At 49.5% G+C, this 20,000-nt stretch overlaps 1 protein-coding gene across 1 annotated transcript in view; it reads left to right on the forward strand.

The window, feature by feature from the left end:
- The first annotated feature begins 9,327 nt into the window (after nucleotides 1–9,327).
- mmp16a (matrix metallopeptidase 16a (membrane-inserted)) overlaps nucleotides 9,328–20,000 on the forward strand; it is an 18,671-nt gene continuing 7,998 nt past the window's right edge. Inside the window, exons 1-3 of the mRNA XM_076994623.1 lie at nucleotides 9,328–9,918; nucleotides 11,805–12,022; nucleotides 17,642–17,780. Coding sequence (XP_076850738.1) covers nucleotides 9,741–9,918; nucleotides 11,805–12,022; nucleotides 17,642–17,780 — 535 coding nt within the window. The 5' untranslated portion in view covers nucleotides 9,328–9,740. The remainder of the gene's footprint in view (nucleotides 9,919–11,804; nucleotides 12,023–17,641; nucleotides 17,781–20,000) is intronic.

Genomic DNA, 20,000 nt, shown 5'->3' on the forward strand with positions numbered 1-20,000 from the left:
AAGGACAACCGGCAGGGGACCGGAGAACGGAATCTGGAAGACCTGATGGACTCTGTTTCAGCGTGGCGTTCAGCTCCACAAACACACACAGAGCTCCAAGCACACACTCCACAAGTAACAAGCAATTGCTGCCCAGAACTAGTGTGTGTGTGTGTGTGTGTGTGTGTGTGTGTGTGTGTGTGTGTGTGTGTGTGTGTGTGTGTGTGTGTGTGTGTGTGCAGAAGAGAGAGTCTCAAAGAAAGACTCGGAGAATGAGCAGTGTGACTAGAATTTGTCCTTTATGCATGATTGACTGTATCAGACATCAGGATGACACCCGCATCATCAACCTTAGTTGCCCTCGTTGTGCTCTGTGTGGTATTGTAAAGCAGATCAGACCCATCAGTGCAGCGCTACAGATCAGACCCATCAGTGCAGCGCTACAGATCAGACCCATCAGTGCAGCACTGTAGATCAGACCCATCAGTGCAGCGCTACAGATCAGACCCATCAGTGCAGCGCTACAGATCAGACCCATCAGTGCAGCGCTACAGATCAGACCCATCAGTTGCAGCACTGTAGATCAGACCCATCAGTGCAGCGCTACAGATCAGACCCATCAGTGCTGCACTGCAGATCAGACCCATGAGTGCAGCGCTACAGATCAGACCCATGAGTGCAGCACTACAGATCAGACCCATCAGTGCAGCACTACAGATCAGACCCATGAGTGCAGCGCTGTAGATCAGACCCGTTTCTCATTTACCCCAGCAACCATCAGCCCTCTCCTCACGTTCCCAACATCTGCGAGAGCTTCACTCTTCTCCTTTGTCCTCCTCTCTTGTGTGGACCACCTCTCCTTCACTCTCCAGCTGGACCCGTCCTGCTCTTTGGTTCTGTGCATTAGTGGAGCCACTACGGCTCCTCGCTTGCACCTCCTGCCTGGACCTCCCGTACGCAGGACTCACAGAACCCCTCGCACCACCGCATGCAGGCAGGAGGCGGAAAAGAGAAAACAGCTGGTGGTCTCTCTGTCTCTTCATCAGTCTCTCTCTCTGCTCTCCCTCTCTATCTTTGCTCTTTCTATGTCTGCTTTTCCTCTTACTAACTGCTTTATCTCTCTCTCTCTGCTCTCTCTATCTCTACTGTTTTTCTCTCTCTCTGCTCTACCTCTCTCTGCTCTACCTCTATTCACTCTCTCTCTCTCTCTCTCTCTCTCACTCTCTCTCTCTCTCTCTCTCTCTCCTCTCTCTCTCTCTCTTTCTCTCTTTCTCTCCCTCTCACCTACCCACTCATTCTCTGTTACATCAGATCGCTTACCGTCTTTGTACTATGTTCTTCTTTTACAGACACCCGTGTGAACACACACACACACACACACACACACACACACACCCTATCACACTCTTCTGTTGCTAGGGAAGCAGCAGGGGGTGGTGTTCTGAGCATGTTATGGGTGTGGTTTTATGACCTCCTCTTCCACTCCTCCCCACGTTAGTCCCCCCTCCCTCGACCCCCCCCCCCTCCCAACCCCCCCGAGACAGCCGTCAGCAGCGCCCCTCATCCCCACCTCACCCCGCTCCACCCACGACTACTCCTTCCATTTCACCCTCCGCCCTGCTTTCTGATTGGCCGTCTCCCTCTTCTCTGAGGTCCTCCACAGCCAAACTGCCACTTGCCCTCTGCCGTCCGTCCGGACCCACGGAGGTGTGCACGTGAATGCACCAGGAAGAAAAAACTACTAACCGCTTCACTCTGTAAACATGCAGTGGAGCAGTGGTGGGAGGTGCTGGGATCGGGTCCGAATAATCACGCTTCAATCACAAAACGGGTCTTGTGAGGATCAGGAGGAGTGGGTCGCAGTTAACAAGATATTTGGTCCGGGCTGTGAGAACATGACACACATCTCACACAAACGGCCTCTTTGTTCCTGTCTCTTGCTCTCGTTCACACCCGTGTCCTTTTCCCTGGTGCCTGCACTATGATTTCTGCTCTGTCTAAACCTCCCTTAGGAGTGTGTGTGTGTGTGTGTGTGGTGTGTGTGTGTGTGTGTGTGTGTGTGTGTGTGTGTGTGTGTGTGTGTGTGTGTGTGTGTGTGTGAGTTTGGGCAAAGGACCACAGTAGAGAGATCAAGCTTCCCCCTGAAACTGGAATCAGAGAGAGGGAGAGAAACAGAGAGAGAGAGAGAGAGAGAGAGAGAGAGAGAGAGAAAAAAGAGAGAGAGAAACAGAGAGAGAGAGTGAAAGAGAGAGAGAGAGAGACAGAGAAACAGAGAGAGAGAGAAACAGAGAGACAGAGAGAGAGAAACAGAGAGACGGAGAGAGAGAGAGAGGGAGAGAGAGAGAGAGAGATGGCTTAAAGGAAGCACTACCCAGGACTGGTCTAGCATAGCTGTAAGTATTCAGAGATTGGTTCAAAATGAGCTGTAATTATTGCCTCTTTTCAGGCAGTAGAAATAAGAACAGTGTCTTCTGCAGTGGAAATATTTGACATGATAGTTTCCCCTGGGCTCATTCTCGAATCTGCCTAACCCAGGCTGGGGCCTAGCTTTCAAAACGCCTGTAGTGAATGAACTTAATGAGAGAGAGAGAGAGAGAGAGAGAGAGGAGAGAGAGAGAGAGAGAGAGACAGAGAGAGGGATGGGGAGAGAGAGGGAGAATTCCTCAGACAGGCCTGCCATGTAGCAGACGTGTAACTCAGGCCTGCAGTTCTGGTTGTGCAGAGAGGCCGGCAGCGTGGCACCACAGCAGTGGATTACACCCCAAACGCAGATAAGACAGAATGGCTCTGTTAGCACTGGAAATGGCCCTAGACTGACATATAAGGTCATGATTTCAGCAGATTTTCATAGCTCTAAAAGATGTTGGTGATAGCGTCACTCACAGGGTGGAGGCAAAAAATAGAGGCTCACGTGTTTGCGCTCACGTGTTTGCGCTCACGTATTTGCGTTCACGTGTTTGCGTTCACGTGTTTGCGCTCACGTGTTTGCGTTCACGTGTTTGCGTTCACGTGTTTGCGTTCCTGCAGCAAACATGGCGGCCGCGGTGACGTTTTGTCTCCTCCCAGTAAAAGGACACGGAGGTTAGGAAAACAATACATGAGCAAAAGAAAATGTAGAGAACGGGTCCACATTGCTGGTGCCCCGCACTTTATCGAAGCCTGATCTGAGATCAGTGTAAGTAAATGGTACCACTTGGCAGCCTAGTGTAACAGCAACACATGGCATTTTTTGCAAAGCCTGGTCTCCCTCCCTGGCGCTGGCGAGTCGAGCCCTCGGGCCTCTCTCTTGACCCGGGCCAGGGTGCCGCTCACTCGGGCCTGCTCCTCTGGACACGGGCGGTTTGTGTGGACCGGGGCCCGCGGCCGGGAGCAGCATATGGTGTCCTTGTGGTGCGAACTCGTTCCCCTCCTAGGAGGGTGATTGTCGGGATGTGTGTGCCCGATAAGACACAGTTCTCCTATAACTGCAAGAGCAAAAATTCTTATTTCTTCACCGGCTGCATGGGCCCGATAGCTATCAGCACGCTGTCTGCACGAGAGAGAGAGAGAGAGAGAGAGAGAGAGAGAGAGAGGAGAGAGAGAGAGAGGAGAGAGAGAGAGAGAGAGAGAGAGGGAGAGAGAGAGGGAGAGAGAGAGAGCCTGGAGCTGGTTTCTATTAAAACCCTGTGATGAAGTCAATAGGAAGGGGGGGACAGAGCTGTGTTGACAGCAGGCAGCAAACGTGTTTTGGTAAATGCAGGAAGCCATAATTCACAGCACACAGTTGTGTGGAGGTGTTACATTGTGTAATGTTATATTTCATGAGTTTGATAAGTGTGTCGCCTCTCTGCACAAGTCTGTGTCATGCTAATAGAGAAATACTGGTCCAAAGCGAAGATTCGTCAGCGTTAAGACACCACTCTAACTGCTGCGGGTCTTCTGCTGTGCGCTCAATGTTAGACTGTTTTTTCTGCTCTTTTCCCTTGTTTCTTAGAATAGGTTTGTAAATATTGGGACTGTGTGTGTGTGTGCATAAGCACAGGCAGGTGTGTTTACGTGTCATCGTGTGTGAGGGGTGTGAATGCTGTGTCAGTGTGGAGCAGGGCACTGGGAGACAGTGGGCCGTGGTGTATGTGTTCTCTCCCCTTTACCGCATAAGGAAAGAGTGAAGAGTGTCCCTGTGCCACCCGCCAGGCCCGACCCCGAAATAGACGCTCGCCTGCTGGGTCTGGCACCGGTGCGAGATGCAGGCAGTGGCGGCTTCTTCCGCCCACGCCTGCGGCCCACGCCAGGCGCACTGGAGCGCATAGGCCCGGCCGGCTTGACCCGGGTGTACAGTCAAACGCTGGCATTCATCTCCCAATGCTTGAGAGGATCTCGGCTTGTAAAAACGGGCAGACAGCAGAAGATAGCAGGAGATGGACAGTGTGTGGAGGGAGGGAACTATCTGATGAGGACTTGGGTACTGAAGGGCTTGGGTACTGGAGGGCTTGGGTACTGGAGGACTTGGGTACTGGAGGACTTGGGTACTGGAGGGCTTGGGTACTGGAGGGCTTGGGTACTGGAGGGGTTGGGTACTGGAGGGCTTGGGTACTGGAGGGCTTGGGTACTGGAGGACTTGGGTACTGGAGGGCTTGGGTACTGGAGGACTTGGGTACTGGAGGGCTTGGGTACTGGAGGACTTGGGTACTGGAGGGGTTGGGTACTGAAGGGCTTGGGTACTGGAGGGCTTGGGTACTGGAGGACTTGGGTACTGGAGGGCTTGGGTACTGGAGGACTTGGGTACTGGAGGGCTTGGGTACTGGAGGACTTGGGTACTGGAGGGCTTGGGTACTGGAGGACTTGGGTACTGGAGGGGTTGGGTACTGAAGGGCTTGGGTACTGGAGGGCTTGGGTACTGGAGGACTTGGGTACTGGAGGGCTTGGGTACTGGAGGACTTGGGTACTGGAGGGCTTGGGTACTGGAGGACTTGGGTACTGGAGGGCTTGGGTACTGGAGGACTTGGGTACTGGAGGGGTTGGGTACTGGAGGACTTGGGTACTGGAGGGCTTGGGTACTGGAGGGCTTGGGTACTGGAGGACTTGGGTGTTTGAGGGTTCGGGTGTTTGAGGGTTCAAGTGTTTGAAGACTGGTCTTTGAGGATTTGAGCGTTCACATATTTGTGGGTTTTGATATATGAGGGCTTGAGTATTTGAGGGTTTGGGTCTTTGAGAATTTGGGTATTCAGGGGGGTAGGGTATTTGATGCCTTGTGTGTTTGGATGTTTGAGGGATTTGGACGTTTGCAGGTTTGAGTATTTGAGAGCTTGGGTATTTTTGCGGGATCAGGTGCTTGAGGGCTTTGGGTTCGATGGCTCAGGAGAATTTGAGTGTTTGCAGGATTCGGTATTTGAAGGCTCGACTGAGGTGCTGAGCAAATAGAAAAGGAATGTATTTGAAGGTTTTAAGGTGCATTCTGCCTGAAAACCAGTGCCAAAGTCAAGAGTGTAGGCTAGATAATACTGATAGAAAGGGAGGGACAAAGAGACATGGAGTTGGAGCGAGAGAGACATGAAGAAAGGGAACGACACAGAGAGACGGATATGGAGGGAAGGAGAGGTGGAGAGGCAGCTGGTCTCTCCACAATAGCCCATTTCTTCACACCCAGAAAACAGAGGTGAGAACCTGATCTGTCCTGGCATTAGCAACGGGTAATGAAAGAATGACAGGAATCTGAGCACTCAGCCCTCATCCTCTCCGTATGTCTCTCTCTTTCTCTCTCTCCCTCCGTCTTCCCCAGACTCAATTACAGAGACAGCCTTAACTGTGGAAAAAGCAAACTTTCTCACCCTGATATCCTGCTAGCTTCAATATTTTCACGGCCGTACATGCTGAAACAAAGAATAATACTTCACTAGGTTTCATAATGTGTTTTGTGGAGGAGCTGAAGTGTCTTTTTTTACAAGGTACAGCTTCATATAACAGATTTCTTTCCACAGGCCTTTCATACTTCATGCGATTCTTAAGAGGGTCGCCAGCAGCAGGCTGTATGGTGTGTGAGGTCGTGTGCCCACATGTGTGGGGACGCTGGACACTCCAAAGAGAATGGAGAGCGCATTTAATTCCACTGCTCATAAAAAACAAATAGGCATATACACACACTCACACACACTCACACACAATTACTCACACTCACACACAATTACTCACACTCACACACAATTACTCACAGACTCACTGTATGCAGACGTCTAGTCCTAACACACAAAGGCAGGTTAGACCAGGGTTGCTGTTTCTGTGTGTGTGTGAGAGAGAGCATGTTTGTCTGATCATGATGAAGATGTTGTGTGTGTGTGTGTGTGTGTGTGTGTGTGTGTGTGTGTGTGTGTGTGTGTGTGTGTGTGTGTGTGTGTGTGTGTGTGTGTGTGTGTGTGTGTGTGTACGTGGGTGGCTTGGAGGGTGTTAAATGAATTGTAAGGGAGGGTGTTATTCTTTTCATTTGGTTGCATGGGATATTATAGCTGAACAGCTGTTGGAGTTCACGGCACTGTGAGAGTGTGTTAACGGTCAAGACTCCACTGCTGTTAACCTGCTTCTGCTCCCTGTCTACCCTCCCCTCTCACCCCTCTCACCCCTTACTACCCTCCCCTCTCACCCCTTACTACCCTCCCCTCTCACCCCTCTCACCCCTTACTACCCTCCCCTCTCACCCCTTACTACCCTCCCCTCTCACCCCTTACTACCCTCCCCTCTCACCCCTCTCACCCCTTACTACCCTCCCCTCTCACCCCTCTCACCCCTTACTACCCTCCCCTCTCACCCCTTACTACCCTCCCCCTCTCACCCCTTACTACTCTCCCCTCTCACCCCTTACTACCCTCCCCCTCTCACCCCTCTCACCCCTTACTACTCTCCCCTCTCACCCCTCTCACCCCTTACTACCCTCCCCTCTCACCCCTTACTACCCTCCCCTCTCACCCCTTACTACCCTCCCCTCTCACCCCTCTCACCCCTTACTACCCTCCCCTCTCACCCCTCTCACCCCTTACTAGCATCCCCTCTCACCCCTTACTACCCTCCCCTCTCACCCCTCTCTACCCTCCCCTCTTACCCCTCTCTACCCTCATCTATTACCCCTCTCTACCCTCATCTATTACCCCTCTCTACCCCCCCCCCTCAGCTCTCTGCCCCAGTGAGGTGTAGAGAACAAATAAAACCATGTTCTCCACAGAAGAGGAAGGTAGACTGTGAAAGGCCACTGGCATCAAGGCTCTGGAGGGAGAGCTTGTAAGGCCACCGGCATTGTTCTGTTTTGCTTGAAATACTGCCCCTCAGGACGGCTAATTTATTGAGTGCCCTGCAGGCATGAGCCGGTACTGCCACCAAGAGCTACTGCTGCAATAGAGGCTCCCTGTGGAGAGGCTGGTATCCATTACAGGGGCTGAGGCATCACCCTGACTGAGGCGGGGGGGAGTTTGTTTAAGGACACCAGGGCCACTGTGGACATGTGGACCCACTGTCTCCTCCCCCAGCCCGCGTGTCTTTTCTCACACTGCCTTTGTCTCCGGTGCAGAGAGGAGCCATGGGAGATTTATGATGTATGCTCCACCCCAGAGCGCACTGACGTGTGTGTGTGTGTGTGTGTGTGTGTGTGTGTGAGAGAGAGAGAGTGAGTGTGTGAGGAAGAGAGAGTGAGACAAAGAAAAACAGTACATTTTAAGTGAGTTGGACATTTCTAACAACCCTACCAGGAAGTAAAGCAGTATCCTGCATTTTACCGAGGCAGAACACAGTCATGCAAGGTTTTCAGACACAGAAAGTCATAACAGTCACATTCAGAGCTTTTCTTCTTCTTTGGTGTCTTGGATCTTAAAGCTTTCCATTTTTCCGCTCGATCCGAATGCAGCATGGCTGGGAGACAGCGAGCGAGGTCTTGTGGGCCAGCCCGTCTCGTGGTCAGAGGGGCGTGTCCCCCGCTGCTCAGCCAGGCCTCACACTCTCCTGGATTTGCGTCTCGAGGAGCGTCTCGAGGAGCGTCTCTGCGTGTCTCTGCGTGTCTCTGCGTGTCTCTGCCTGCTGTGGTCATGCTGCTCCACTCCCATGACGAGGAGCATATGGCTCCCGTCGAACCCGCAGCCGTGTTGCATGGCGTCTCTGCGCAAAAGGTCCCATGTTAGTGGAAGTTGCAGCCGAACGCCAGAGGGAGGACTGCAGAGCTCACAGGAGGGGGCTCGCTTGGCGAGGGAGGTATCATCGCACCTGAGAACCCCCCCGCCGCCAGAACCGGGGAGCCTTGCGGGTCAGTGCTGCAGGCGTCCAGTTCCTGTGGTCTCGCTGGTGTTTGATCCTTTGTGGAGGGAGGATTAGCCGCGTAGCTGCTGGCTACTTCAGCGCTGCACTTTCAGAGGCTGCTCTGGGTCACGGGCCCAGGTAGCAGACATCCGGCCTCAGCTCAGACACCTGAGGAGAAGACTACACGCTCCTCTCATCACTGAGAGAGGAGGGAGACTGAGAGAGAGAGAGAGAGAGAGAGAGAGAGATGTGAAACGGCAGATGACCCCGTGTTTATGAATTTCTCCTTCTCTATGTTTCTCCCTCCATCCTCTTCTGTCACGAGAACATAGCACTTCATCTGCATAGCACTATGCCCCAGTTTCTCCTGTGCTACAAGTGATCTTTATACGATTATAGTCTCACTCTCGCTCACTTACACCCTCTTCCATTGTCATTTCGCCCGAGATGTTTTCATGGGCTCTGAAGACTTAACGCGGTTTGTTTACCGTTTTATTTTTTCGGAGTGTATTTTCGTAGCACCTTCTTTTCGCATGTAGCGCTGCTACGTTCGGTAGCTTAGTGCAAACACTCTGAAGCAGACCAAAAGGGTGCGGCCTTGATCCCCTACGCAGGCCTACGCCGCCGCTCTCCGAGCCGACCCGTCTGCCTGTGTGGAGACGCTGGTGTGGGATGCTTGGTGCATGACTGGCCCGGCCTCCCAGAAGTCTGCCGGGCCACAGGCGGTCTGATCCAATCAAAGGAGCGCTGCAGGAATGAGCCCGGCTACCTTTCCTCCCCCGCCCTCCCACGTCAGAGCTGGTGACTAGAACGCTAAAGGAGACGGAGGAACGTGAAGAGAGGAGGCGCGAGGGGCGAGCGCTCGAAGGAGAGACGCGGAGGTGAAGCGCGGAGGTGAAGCGCGGAGGTGAAGCGCGGTGGTGAAGCGCGGAGGTGAAGCGCGGTGGTGGCGCTAAAGAGGGCCGCGCTGTACGCAGAGGAGCGAGCGAACCGAGAGAGGGATCTGAAAGAGAGAGGGAAAGATGGAGAGATGAAAGGGAGGGAGGAGAGGAGGGGGCGGGGCTGGGCGGGGCTCTGCAGCTGCTGATGTGGCCTGGGTCTGGCTTGCACTCTGTGGCCCTTGGTTAGTGTCGCCGAGCGCTAGCTGGAGACATGGGGCTGGATCCGGGCCAGCCGGGCTGCTTTGGGCTTGAAGTTCACCCCAGTGTAAAATCTCCGCCTTAGCAGGATCATTACCGAGATGGAAGGGCTGGCGGGTCCATGCACTCCGAGAGCGAAGACGCTTCACGGCGGTTTGATGTGCAGGCGCGTTTAGGGACAGCTCTCTGTACAGTAATGATTCCCATCAGTAGCTGTGGCTTCACTGGGTTTCCTATTCTGGAGCAGAATCAGAGGTGGATTACAATTATGCACACACACACACACACTGGTGCACCCACATACACAGGATCGTTATGCGCTAAGATTTCAAACAGCCTACTGTTCCCAGGGCTCAGGGCTGATGTGTATGCATGTGTCTCCGTGCAGGGAACGACCTGTTTCTGGTGGCCGTGCACGAGTTGGGTCATGCCTTAGGACTGGAGCACTCCAACGACCCCAGTGCCATCATGGCCCCCTTCTACCAGTACATGGACACAGAGAACTTCAAACTGCCTCACGACGACCTACAGGGTATCCAGAAGATCTACGGTAAGACCAGCAGCCAGGTGTGGACTGCCTGTCAGGTGTGGACTGCCTGTCAGGCGTTTAATATACGTATGAGAATGGAGAAGAGAGTGCGTCTTTTTATCTTTTTTCTTTTTTGGGGGAAAAGAATTTGCTGTACAGACATCATGGCCAGAAGGACAATAGCAAAGACACCACAAGCTGATTTTCTTCCGTCGCTGGGTCAGAACCAGCATGATCGGGTCACAGCTTTGCACGTCAGAGTCTCCCGTCTTCCGCCGCAGTCAGCCTGATTTGGTATGACTCCTCCACCCATCCTGGGAAAGAAGGGAAAGGCCTGTCTGCTTCATATACTGGGGCCTTCCCCACGTTCCTCACCTACGTTCCTCACCCACGTTCCTCACCTACGTTCCTCACCCACGTTCCTCACCCACGTTCCTCACCCACGTTCCTCACCCACGTTCCTCCTCATGCTCTTCCTTTCCCACTTCCTTCCTGGCCTTGTGTGGCCTTACACACAGGATGATGTCTGACGCATAAGACCAGGGTGTGAGAGAATGCCCTCTAAACCCCTGTTCATGGACACACAAACACACACACACACACATGTGCACACACACACACGGACACACACACATACACACATGTGCGCGCGCACACACACACACACATGCATGCACACTCACGGGCACACAGACAGATACACACAGACACACATATATACACACATATACACATACACACACACTCACAAACACACACATACACACACACACATACACAGACACACACACACACAAACACACACACACACACACACACACACACACACACACACATACACACAAACACACACACACACACACACACACACACAAACACACACACACACACACACAAACACACACACACACAAACACACACACACACACACACACACAAACACACACACACACAAACACACACACACACACACACACACAAACACACACACACACACACACAAACACACACACACACACACACACACACACACACACACACACAAACACACACACACACACACACACACACACACACACACACACACACACACACAATGGGCAACACTATCATATCATTCTGCTCTCCCTCCTGAAATGGTCTCATTGTAATTCTGCTTCTGTAACACAGGAGTGACATCCAAACCAAAGTCTGCAGTTCTGTGGCTTCTCTTGATTCCTCTGTCCACTCTGCCATTTTGTAATGGGAGACTGAGCTTGTTCCACCCTAATCCACAATCTATTTCAGGAGATTTAACTCGCTCAATGAACAAAATCTCCCTTCATGCTGGCTCATTGGACCAGAGGACCAAACTGGGGTAAGGAGAGGGGTAACCATCCCTCTAATTGTCTGAGCCTCCGGGCAGCACCAGGTCCGGGGGACATTCCTGTTCGCCCATGCTTCCCTTGTCCAGAAGCACGCCCTCTAATGGCAAAGGGAATATGACACCCGCTTCACAGAAGACAACAGTTGTTATTTCAAGATGATATTTGTTGGATATTTATATATTAAAAGTGCAAGATAAATCCAGCATCAGGGTGCATCATGAAGACCCATCACAGCAAACGTCATCACTACACCATAACTGCTCTGAGTCCAGCAGGAACCGTGGAGCTGTGGAATATGAACACTCAGATATAACTGATGCTGTGATGCTGACGTTGTGTCTTAGTGTGTTTTTAACTCAATTATCAGTACAAATTAATAATACAATTGCCAAGGTAACTGCGTGACTGCCTAACACAGATAATCCCATGCCGGGATTATGGCTGTGGCTAGATTATGGGCTTTGTTATTTATTCTTCTCCAGTTCCTAACAGGCTGGTAGAGTACGTCATTGGCTTCATGTACACCTTTCTCCTTTTCAGGGCCCCCAGACAAGACCCCCCAGCCCACGAGACCTTTACCGACAGCACCTCCTCCACGCTCCCACCCTCCCTCGGACCCCCGCAAGCACGACCGCCAGACGCGTCCCCCACGCTTGCCCACCGGGGACAGGCCCACACATCCCAACGCCAAGCCCAATATCTGCGACGGTGACTTCAACACCCTGGCCATCCTGCGCAGAGAGATGTTTGTGTTTAAGGTAACACGGAGCTTTATTCTGTCACTTTATCCCCAACACACAGGGTATATCTAAACCCATCATAAGGAAACGTGTCTTAAGATTTAAATGATGGGTAACTGCTAGGCCTGTCTACACAGCCATGAGTCTGTATGGCAGCTAGATCCCCACTATGAGGTCTCCTCAATGCCCTACATTATAAACCCCACTAGCTATAACTGAATGGCCCATGGTACATAGTCATTTTCCCCTGCAGAGAACAGTACAGATCAGGCAGTGTTCATGTGTGAGAGCAGTGTGTTTCACGCGTGTTCCGTGTGTGAGAGCAGTGTGTTTCACACGTGTTCCGTGTGTGATGTTTGCTCCTGTCACGTTGAAGGTCACTGACCTGTGAAACTCTTACTTGATCCACCGAATCAACTACCTTCTTTGTTCCTCTAAAAATGGCAAAGTAATCGTTCCTTTAGGTCCTGTAAGTCAACACCCTGTGTTCAGAGGGGAGAAGCAAGCCGTGCTTATAGCCTTGACTGGTAGCACCCTGCTCCTCAAAATGAACTGGACTGTGTTAGACTGTTAGAATGTGAAGCTTTCAGCCAGTCTGAAACGTCCAGACCTACGTGCACCTCCTGGTTGGAGCAGACCACCCCAGCTGATCTGTACGCACCTCGAAATTTGGACGCCTTGGTCGATCTGTGTGCAGCCCTCAGCAGCCTGTAATGCCCTCAGACCCACACAAAGATACCCTGTGTTCCCCTCACTAAATCTTTTGTGCAGTCTGAATTCATCTCCTAGCTAAGGCAGGACAGAAAGTCCCTTTCTGTAAGTAGTTAAACACACATTGACGGATTTGTTTCATCTGCAGGTTTTTATTTTTGTCTCGTCTGTTTCCAGAAGCAGACATATCTGACAAAAAGGATCTATACTGACTAAAGGATCTATCATGAATGGCAGAGTCTTGCTGTGTTTACTTTACTGTAGGGTAAAGGCACAAACAATAGAATAAAACTCGCCGTAGGTGCAGACGTGTGTAAACACTGTAGAGTTTGCTGAGTTTCCAGTGACTCCAGAGCTGCTGTGGATCATGAGATTTCAAGACAGCCTGAGAGGTTCAGTAAATGTGCTTGTGGGAGCCTTAGAGGCTGGGAGTTGGAGGGGCTTCCCCTCCCTCAGCCCTCCAGGCTGCCCTGTCTGCCAGTTCCACTCCAGCTAAGCTTTGAACGGCGTGACACTTGGGCGAGGAGAGCTTAGACCAGAGGTCATCCTTCACGGCTTTTTCTGGATTTCATGCCATCTCCTTATTGGTCTGTTTCCTCATTTTTTGTTTGGTCAGCTGGTTGACGGGAGGTTTGACCTCAGCTCTACCAAGCTGGACTATATTTGCCTTTGCCTCCATTTGGCCGTGGCTCAAGCTAATCCAGCTGGAATCACGCTAAAATTTTTCATGACTTCGTGCCATGACTCTTTTAATATTTGGTTGCCTCCCCAGTCTGTTTCATCCACATTTGCTATTTGAACTGACCAATACGCTTTTCCTTTTAGGGTCCTTTAACGCCCATAATTTGGTTTATTTGCATGGAATTATGACAGTGCAGGCTTGTCCTCGATGGCCATTTATATGTGCTAGCAACAACCTCTCAGATTGAATCCAGTCTGTGTTTCCTGGGATTTGCGTTGTGCATATCATGGACTAGCAGCAGTAGTAATTGACCAAGCTCTTTAATCTGGACTTCAGTAGTCACAGCGCAGTGAGCCAGACTGTGGAGGATTAAGTTAACCTCATCTGGGGAACCGCAGGTGGGAACCAACAACTTCACAACCTCATCAGACTAAAGAACCAATCACAGCCCATTCAGCCCATTCATACACACAAAAATCTAAAGTGGCTTGGAGAGGGAGGGAGGGGGCATCTGGGGGTGTGTGTGGGGGATCAGGGGGGAGCACTGATGTTATAACACTGCATATTCATTTCCTCCTATCACAGACTAAGATGTAATTGGTTTGCTGTAAAGAACAGACTTAGAACACTAATTAAAGATTTGCTCTTCCTCCTGAGGCGCTCTTCATAGATGTGTGATGGATGAGTGACGGAGAAGTGTTGAAAGACTTGTGACTTTGTCATCTGCTTCTGGTGCTGAGCTCTGGAGACTTAGGCGGTTGTAGTTGGGGCCTGTTTGAACATCCAAGTCTACAAACATCACAAGCTGAAGGATCATCTTCATACACCCCCCCCCCCCGCCTCCTTGATTCTGCTGAAGGAGCACTCCCAAGTTCAGCGCTGGGAGTTGGGACCTCAAAGACAAAGACATTTAATTAAACGCATTCTTGAAATAAGTTGCAGAAAATGTGTTTCCTAATAGACAGTGTGTGGTTACAGTTTAAACAGAGATTAACTTTCATGCAATGGTAACACCACAGCAAAGACGGCAACAAGAGCAGTTCTTCACTGTAGCTTCAGACATGCATACAGTAAAAGTTCATCTCCAAAAACCTTCTGCAGAAGGCCCAAGCTGTGTTTTTTTTAAGCTGTATTTGACACAGTTCTTTCACCAAGTTTCCACGCTGTTTCCTCTTCTTAGTTTCCTAAACGGCTGATGCACAGGTCATGGTGCGTGTAGGGGTGAGTGTGGGGTCACCGGGCTGTTTGGAGGGGTTCTTCACGGCCAAGTGGTACAGACATGGGTTCAGATTCCAGCAGCACATCACGCTAGTGTGCCGCAGTGTTACGATCAAGAAGATATCCTGCAGGCTTCGCGTAAATCAGAGGAACAGCGTGCATCTGACTTCCACGATCACCACACGCCAAGGCTGCTTCTCCATGAACACACCCCCACACATGAAAGGCCCGGTCTGGACCACGGGGACAGCAGCCCCCGCGTGCCTGATTTCAAGGGCCATCGAAAGCTGCTTCCTTCCTGGACGTGAGATGGATGTGGAGGGGTTCATGCATGGGAGGGCCAGAGCACAGCTGCCCCGCAGAGCAGAAGGACCGGCGAATACACGGGCGCCTCTCACACAGCTCATTACATACGGGACCCAACTCTCCATTCCTCATGATTTCCCAGCATGCCATACTGTCAGGCTCAAAGTTACACAAAACTTAAAAAAGCAAACTTCACCACCCCCCCCCAGGAAGACTTTCTCCACTCTCTCCCTCACTCTTGCTTGAGAGGAAGATCTTCTCCACAGACCCTGCTGGGGAGGTTGAGGTGTTTGAAGAGCGGGAGGCAGTGCTGAACCATGCTGGCCGGGTGCTGCTTGACAGGCCTCTGTTCTTGGCAGCTGACGGACCTGGCCGAGCCCTCTCTGGAGCAGAGAGTCTGCCCGCTTTTCAGACTATGAAAAAGAGATGGAGAGGGAGGCTGATATCCCTGCAGGGATCTCCCAGTCCTGGCTGGCACCACACCTCACCTGGGCCTTTCATCTTCCCTCTCCACCTTACCTGCTGCCCTCCTCCGCCCAGCCGCGTCTCACTGCAGGCCGAGTTAGTGCTTGCTGCTCAGGGCACGTCGCTGTGGCTATGGCCTCTGCTGCTCTAACCCTTACCCGCCGTGTTATTAATCTACAGGCGCTTCTAAACAAGCCGCTCTGTGCTTCATTCTGAGAGGTGAGCTTTTGAGTGGCACGCGTTTATCAGAGGGGAGAGGCGGAGCTAGAGTGCACACGCAAGTGTCTGTCTCCTCCTGTCTGGCTTTCTATCTGTCTGTCTTTTTCTCCGGGCTCTGAGAGGGACCCTGATGTAATCCAGTGTGCTCTCGGCAGCCTTGTTTAGTGTTTTGAACAGGCCTCGAGCCTTACTGCTCACTCAGGGAAAACACTAGAACCAGACTCCCTCACAGCTCTGAGACCTGATTAGGGGCCGCGTTTCAGAGGCACTGGTCACGGAAGTGCACACACACCGCTCTAAACAAAGGAATAATGAAATTTCGTAATATGTTGTCTATCCAGAAAAGGCTATGTTGTGAAAAGGTGTAGTGTTTTTACAGTGGATGCATGAATACAGAATGGCAGTTGAATTTGTCCTCATCACAGTCCGGCTTCCACGGAGGAGGGCACTACATTTTTTCTCTTTGCAGAGGGGAAGGGAGCAGAATGGCTCTGATTTCACAGTTTGATCTGTTTTCAATTACACTGCCTTGTCGTACGAGAGAAAATGTTGAACAATTGAAATTAATCAGAGCTTTGGGGACTTGGTGGGGGCTACGAACCTGACTTTCAAACAGCTGTAGCTGATGACATTGCTGGGTGGATACATGTGTGTACATGTGTGGACTCATACATATGAAAATAAATCACCGAATGCACTGATAGGTATAAAGTTGCTGTTACTTGCTGTCTACACTCTCACTCTTTCTCTCCCTTTCTTCTTGTTCAGTGATGTTTTGATCAGCTCCAAGTCTCGGTATGAGGGCAAAGGTTTATTGAGGTGTACGGTTTCTCCCAGATCTCAGCTCTGTAGCAGGTCTCCGGGCCGCTCTGTTTTCAGGGTGTGGTGTGTATCTGGGCCGTAATGGCTTCTCCAGACCTTCCTGTGCGTCTTGGCTTACACATTTAATCTCTAGGTCGTTGGAAGGCTTGGTAACAGAGTTCATCGTAAGAAAACTGTTCACTCTTCCTGCATGATGAAGTCAAAAATGTCCCACATTCAAGCTCACATCTAACGTACGGTTTTACCCTGACCCTTCTTCACCGTAATAGGAAAGAAGACCAAAAAGGTTAGCAGGAACAAGGCTAGCAGGAAAGCTTGAAAAACATGAAAGCTAATAAAAGTATTGCTTCTTTATCTCTATTTTCTCATTCTTTTTCACAGTATATGTTCTATTTTAACAGCTGCTGGTCATAAATCCGCGGGACTTAATGAAATGCATTTTGCTGCCAGTTAAAGTCCTTCAAGCAAATTGTTCAGTAAATTTCAAGCGTAATTGAGCATGTGAGTGTATGTGGTACAAAGAGCAATTTGAGCTATTGTTAAGCACCAACCTGATAGCCCTCTGTCTGCCATCTTCAAACTTCACAGCTGTGAAACTGACCTGCAGTTCAGAAACAGTGCCAACCTAGGCCCCGCTCTTTAACATTTAATGTAATACAAAGTGCACAGTGTAACACCATATGTCTTTTATTTGACAAGCACATGGCATTCGTTGCTAGAATGCCCACTTGTTCTACCCAGAAAAATAATGAAAACTGACTATATCATCTCCAAAGTGCAACATTTAACATTTGTAAGTTGTCACAGGGAGGCTTTGTGTTTAATGTGCTTGTGAGGAGTGAAGTGTTGGGTGTCATTCCTCCCTGCGTAATAAATAGAGATGAGGGGTGTCACATGCCCGCTTGTGTACGGAGGCAGCCATGTTCTAATGAGGTCACACTACGTGATACTCTGGGGGAAGGAACTTCACAGCCACTGGGAGGCTTGACGTTGGCCTGACTAAACACAGTCATGAGTGTTAACAAGATGGTTCAGGCTTTCAAAAGAGCACCGAGACGCATAGCCTCATGGGACATGTAGTTCTGCAGTTTCCGTCTAACGGATACCAGATATGCTTGCTTTAATCGGGATTGCACTAAGCTCTGTAATGCTATTCAGAACATTTCTTATCACAGTTTGTCTGATTTTGTTGGTTTTTTTTTCTGTTCCACCAGGATCACTGGTTTTGGAGGGTCAGGGATAACGCCGTAATGCCAGGGTATCCCATGCTCATCAACGTCTTCTGGAGGGGTTTGCCACCCAAGATAGATGCCGTCTATGAGAACAGCGAGGGCAAGTTCGTCTTCTTTAAAGGTAAATATTGCAACCAGCCATGCAAGTAATATGAGTTAGTCATAGTATCATGCTAATTCTAGGGTTGAAAGCAGCAATCAGACTTCCATCAGTAGTGGAGAGGGTAGTTCAAAGCTGTAACCATACCTGTTGGCTCTTTTGTGTTAATATTCACTATGACTGGCATTATAAATGAATAGAAACCTTACCTTTTAGAACGATACAATTTTAGCATGTTTTTACATTAATGTGCTATGACACACTCCAATGGAGGCATCAGGTACGTATGCTAGAAAATGTTGCCAAACCTTAATCCATCCAAGATGTTTTTCATCCTTATCATAGCATTATCATTGGAAGCAGTTGTGAGTTAGCTAAGAGCAGGACTGTTTCTCAGTTGAGCAGCCATATTGTGTTGAGTCATCATTATCACATGTCAGTAAAACAATGTTAATATGACAGAGATGGGGGGCAGAGGGCTGTTTAATCCTGTCACCTAATGTTTAGAAAGTTGATGATTTTTTTCACTATTATTTAAGTAAATAGATGATTAACAATTCACTACAAATTCATTAACAATCACTACAAATATTGTAGTGATAGTTAGAGGAACTAGCTGATGCTACTGCAGTGCCGTACAGGAGGAGCTCATCTAAGGAGCATGTGACTTTAACTGAAGCATTTTAGCATTAGCATTCTTAATCTGTGATGGTAAAGATTATCACCTGCTGTGTGTGTGTGTGTGTGTGTGTGTGTGTGTGTGTGTGTGTGTGTGTGTGTGTGTGTGTGTGTGTGTGTGTGTGTGTGTGTGTGTGTGTCGCTGGCTGCAGCTTGCTATGCTTGTCTTCACTCTGTACGTTTAGTATGAGTTCATCTGTGATTAGGGCTGGGTATTGATTCAAATTTTAAGAATCGATCCGATTCCGATTCTGAAGATTAAGAATCGATTTATTTCGATTTATTTCGATTTAATCCGATTTAATCAATTCGATCCGATTCGATCCAATTCGGGGTTTAGTGTTATTAAAAATGTATTTATTTGAGCTGTTTCCTGACTATGTACAGAAGCAACATGTTAAAACTAGTATTATATCAATATTAATCAGCAAATAGTTACTGGTAGTTGGTAGTTACTGATGGCTGGAAGACTGGTGAAAAGGGTAATCATAAATCTACCTTCAAGAAAGGTAATCCAGGACAATAAACAGAGGACATCTTTGAGGTGTCTATATCTGCAACAGTGGACTCCTACTGGGACACTAACCAGTGCATTATTATTATGATTGGAAATAATTAAGAAGTCACCCAAAAGCTGTTGCTACCAAATGCATTTTTATTTTAAAAGTGCTCACACTTAATAAACTGAAAGTATAAAATGTAAACGTGTATTTTTCTTTAAAGTGAGATTATAAGAACAGAACTCTCACGTTACGGTCCCCGACCCCTCCCTGTTGGGCGTGTGTTAACGTTGTCTGCGTATCTCCGTGGGTGCGGGTGCGTCTTGTGATAATCCTCACCTGTGGCTCGTCTCGTCATCATGTGGGGTTTGTGTGGTTTGTCTATTTAATGTGCGTTCGTGCAGCGTCCTGTGCTCGTCGTTGTTTGAGTCACACATGTTCTATGTAAACGTGTTTTATGTGTGCTGTCTGCGCTTCGGTAAATGTAATAAACGATTTGGAAAGTGCAAAGGATTCTGTCTCGTCCATCGCCTTGCGCCCAACGTTACAAGAACATTTTAAACTTTTTTAAACTGTAAAAACACTGGGTAAACTGTCAGTGACATGGACTAACTGTAAATAGTCACTGACACTGGATAAACTGTCCTTCTGTTTTTAGATTGCCGATTTGACTATCGTCGTTACCGTCATAGTCCGACGCCATGTTGTTTTACAGGTAGTTAGACCGAGCACGCCTGCGTGAATTTAGTGACGAGGCGGGGGTAAAAGTTCACAAAAAAATCGATCTTTGGACGTACGAATCGATTATCAGATCATCACATGCGAATCGATTCTGAATCGGAAAATCGATTTTTTCAACACAGGCCTATCTGTGATCTCTGATTTTAAAACAAAATTGTTCACTGGATATTTGCTAAAGGCAGAATCAACTAACCTCTGTTATTATTTTTATTCATCTATTGTAGAAAATGTCAGGTGTGAATACATAGAGAGAGAGAGGGAGAGAGAGAACACAGGCGACAGGGCAAGAAACAGGGTCTCTTTAAATTATAATTACATAGAG

The sequence above is a fragment of the Brachyhypopomus gauderio genome, unplaced genomic scaffold, assembly GCF_052324685.1.
Source record: "Brachyhypopomus gauderio isolate BG-103 unplaced genomic scaffold, BGAUD_0.2 sc153, whole genome shotgun sequence".
NCBI classification, from domain to species: domain Eukaryota; kingdom Metazoa; phylum Chordata; class Actinopteri; order Gymnotiformes; family Hypopomidae; genus Brachyhypopomus; species Brachyhypopomus gauderio.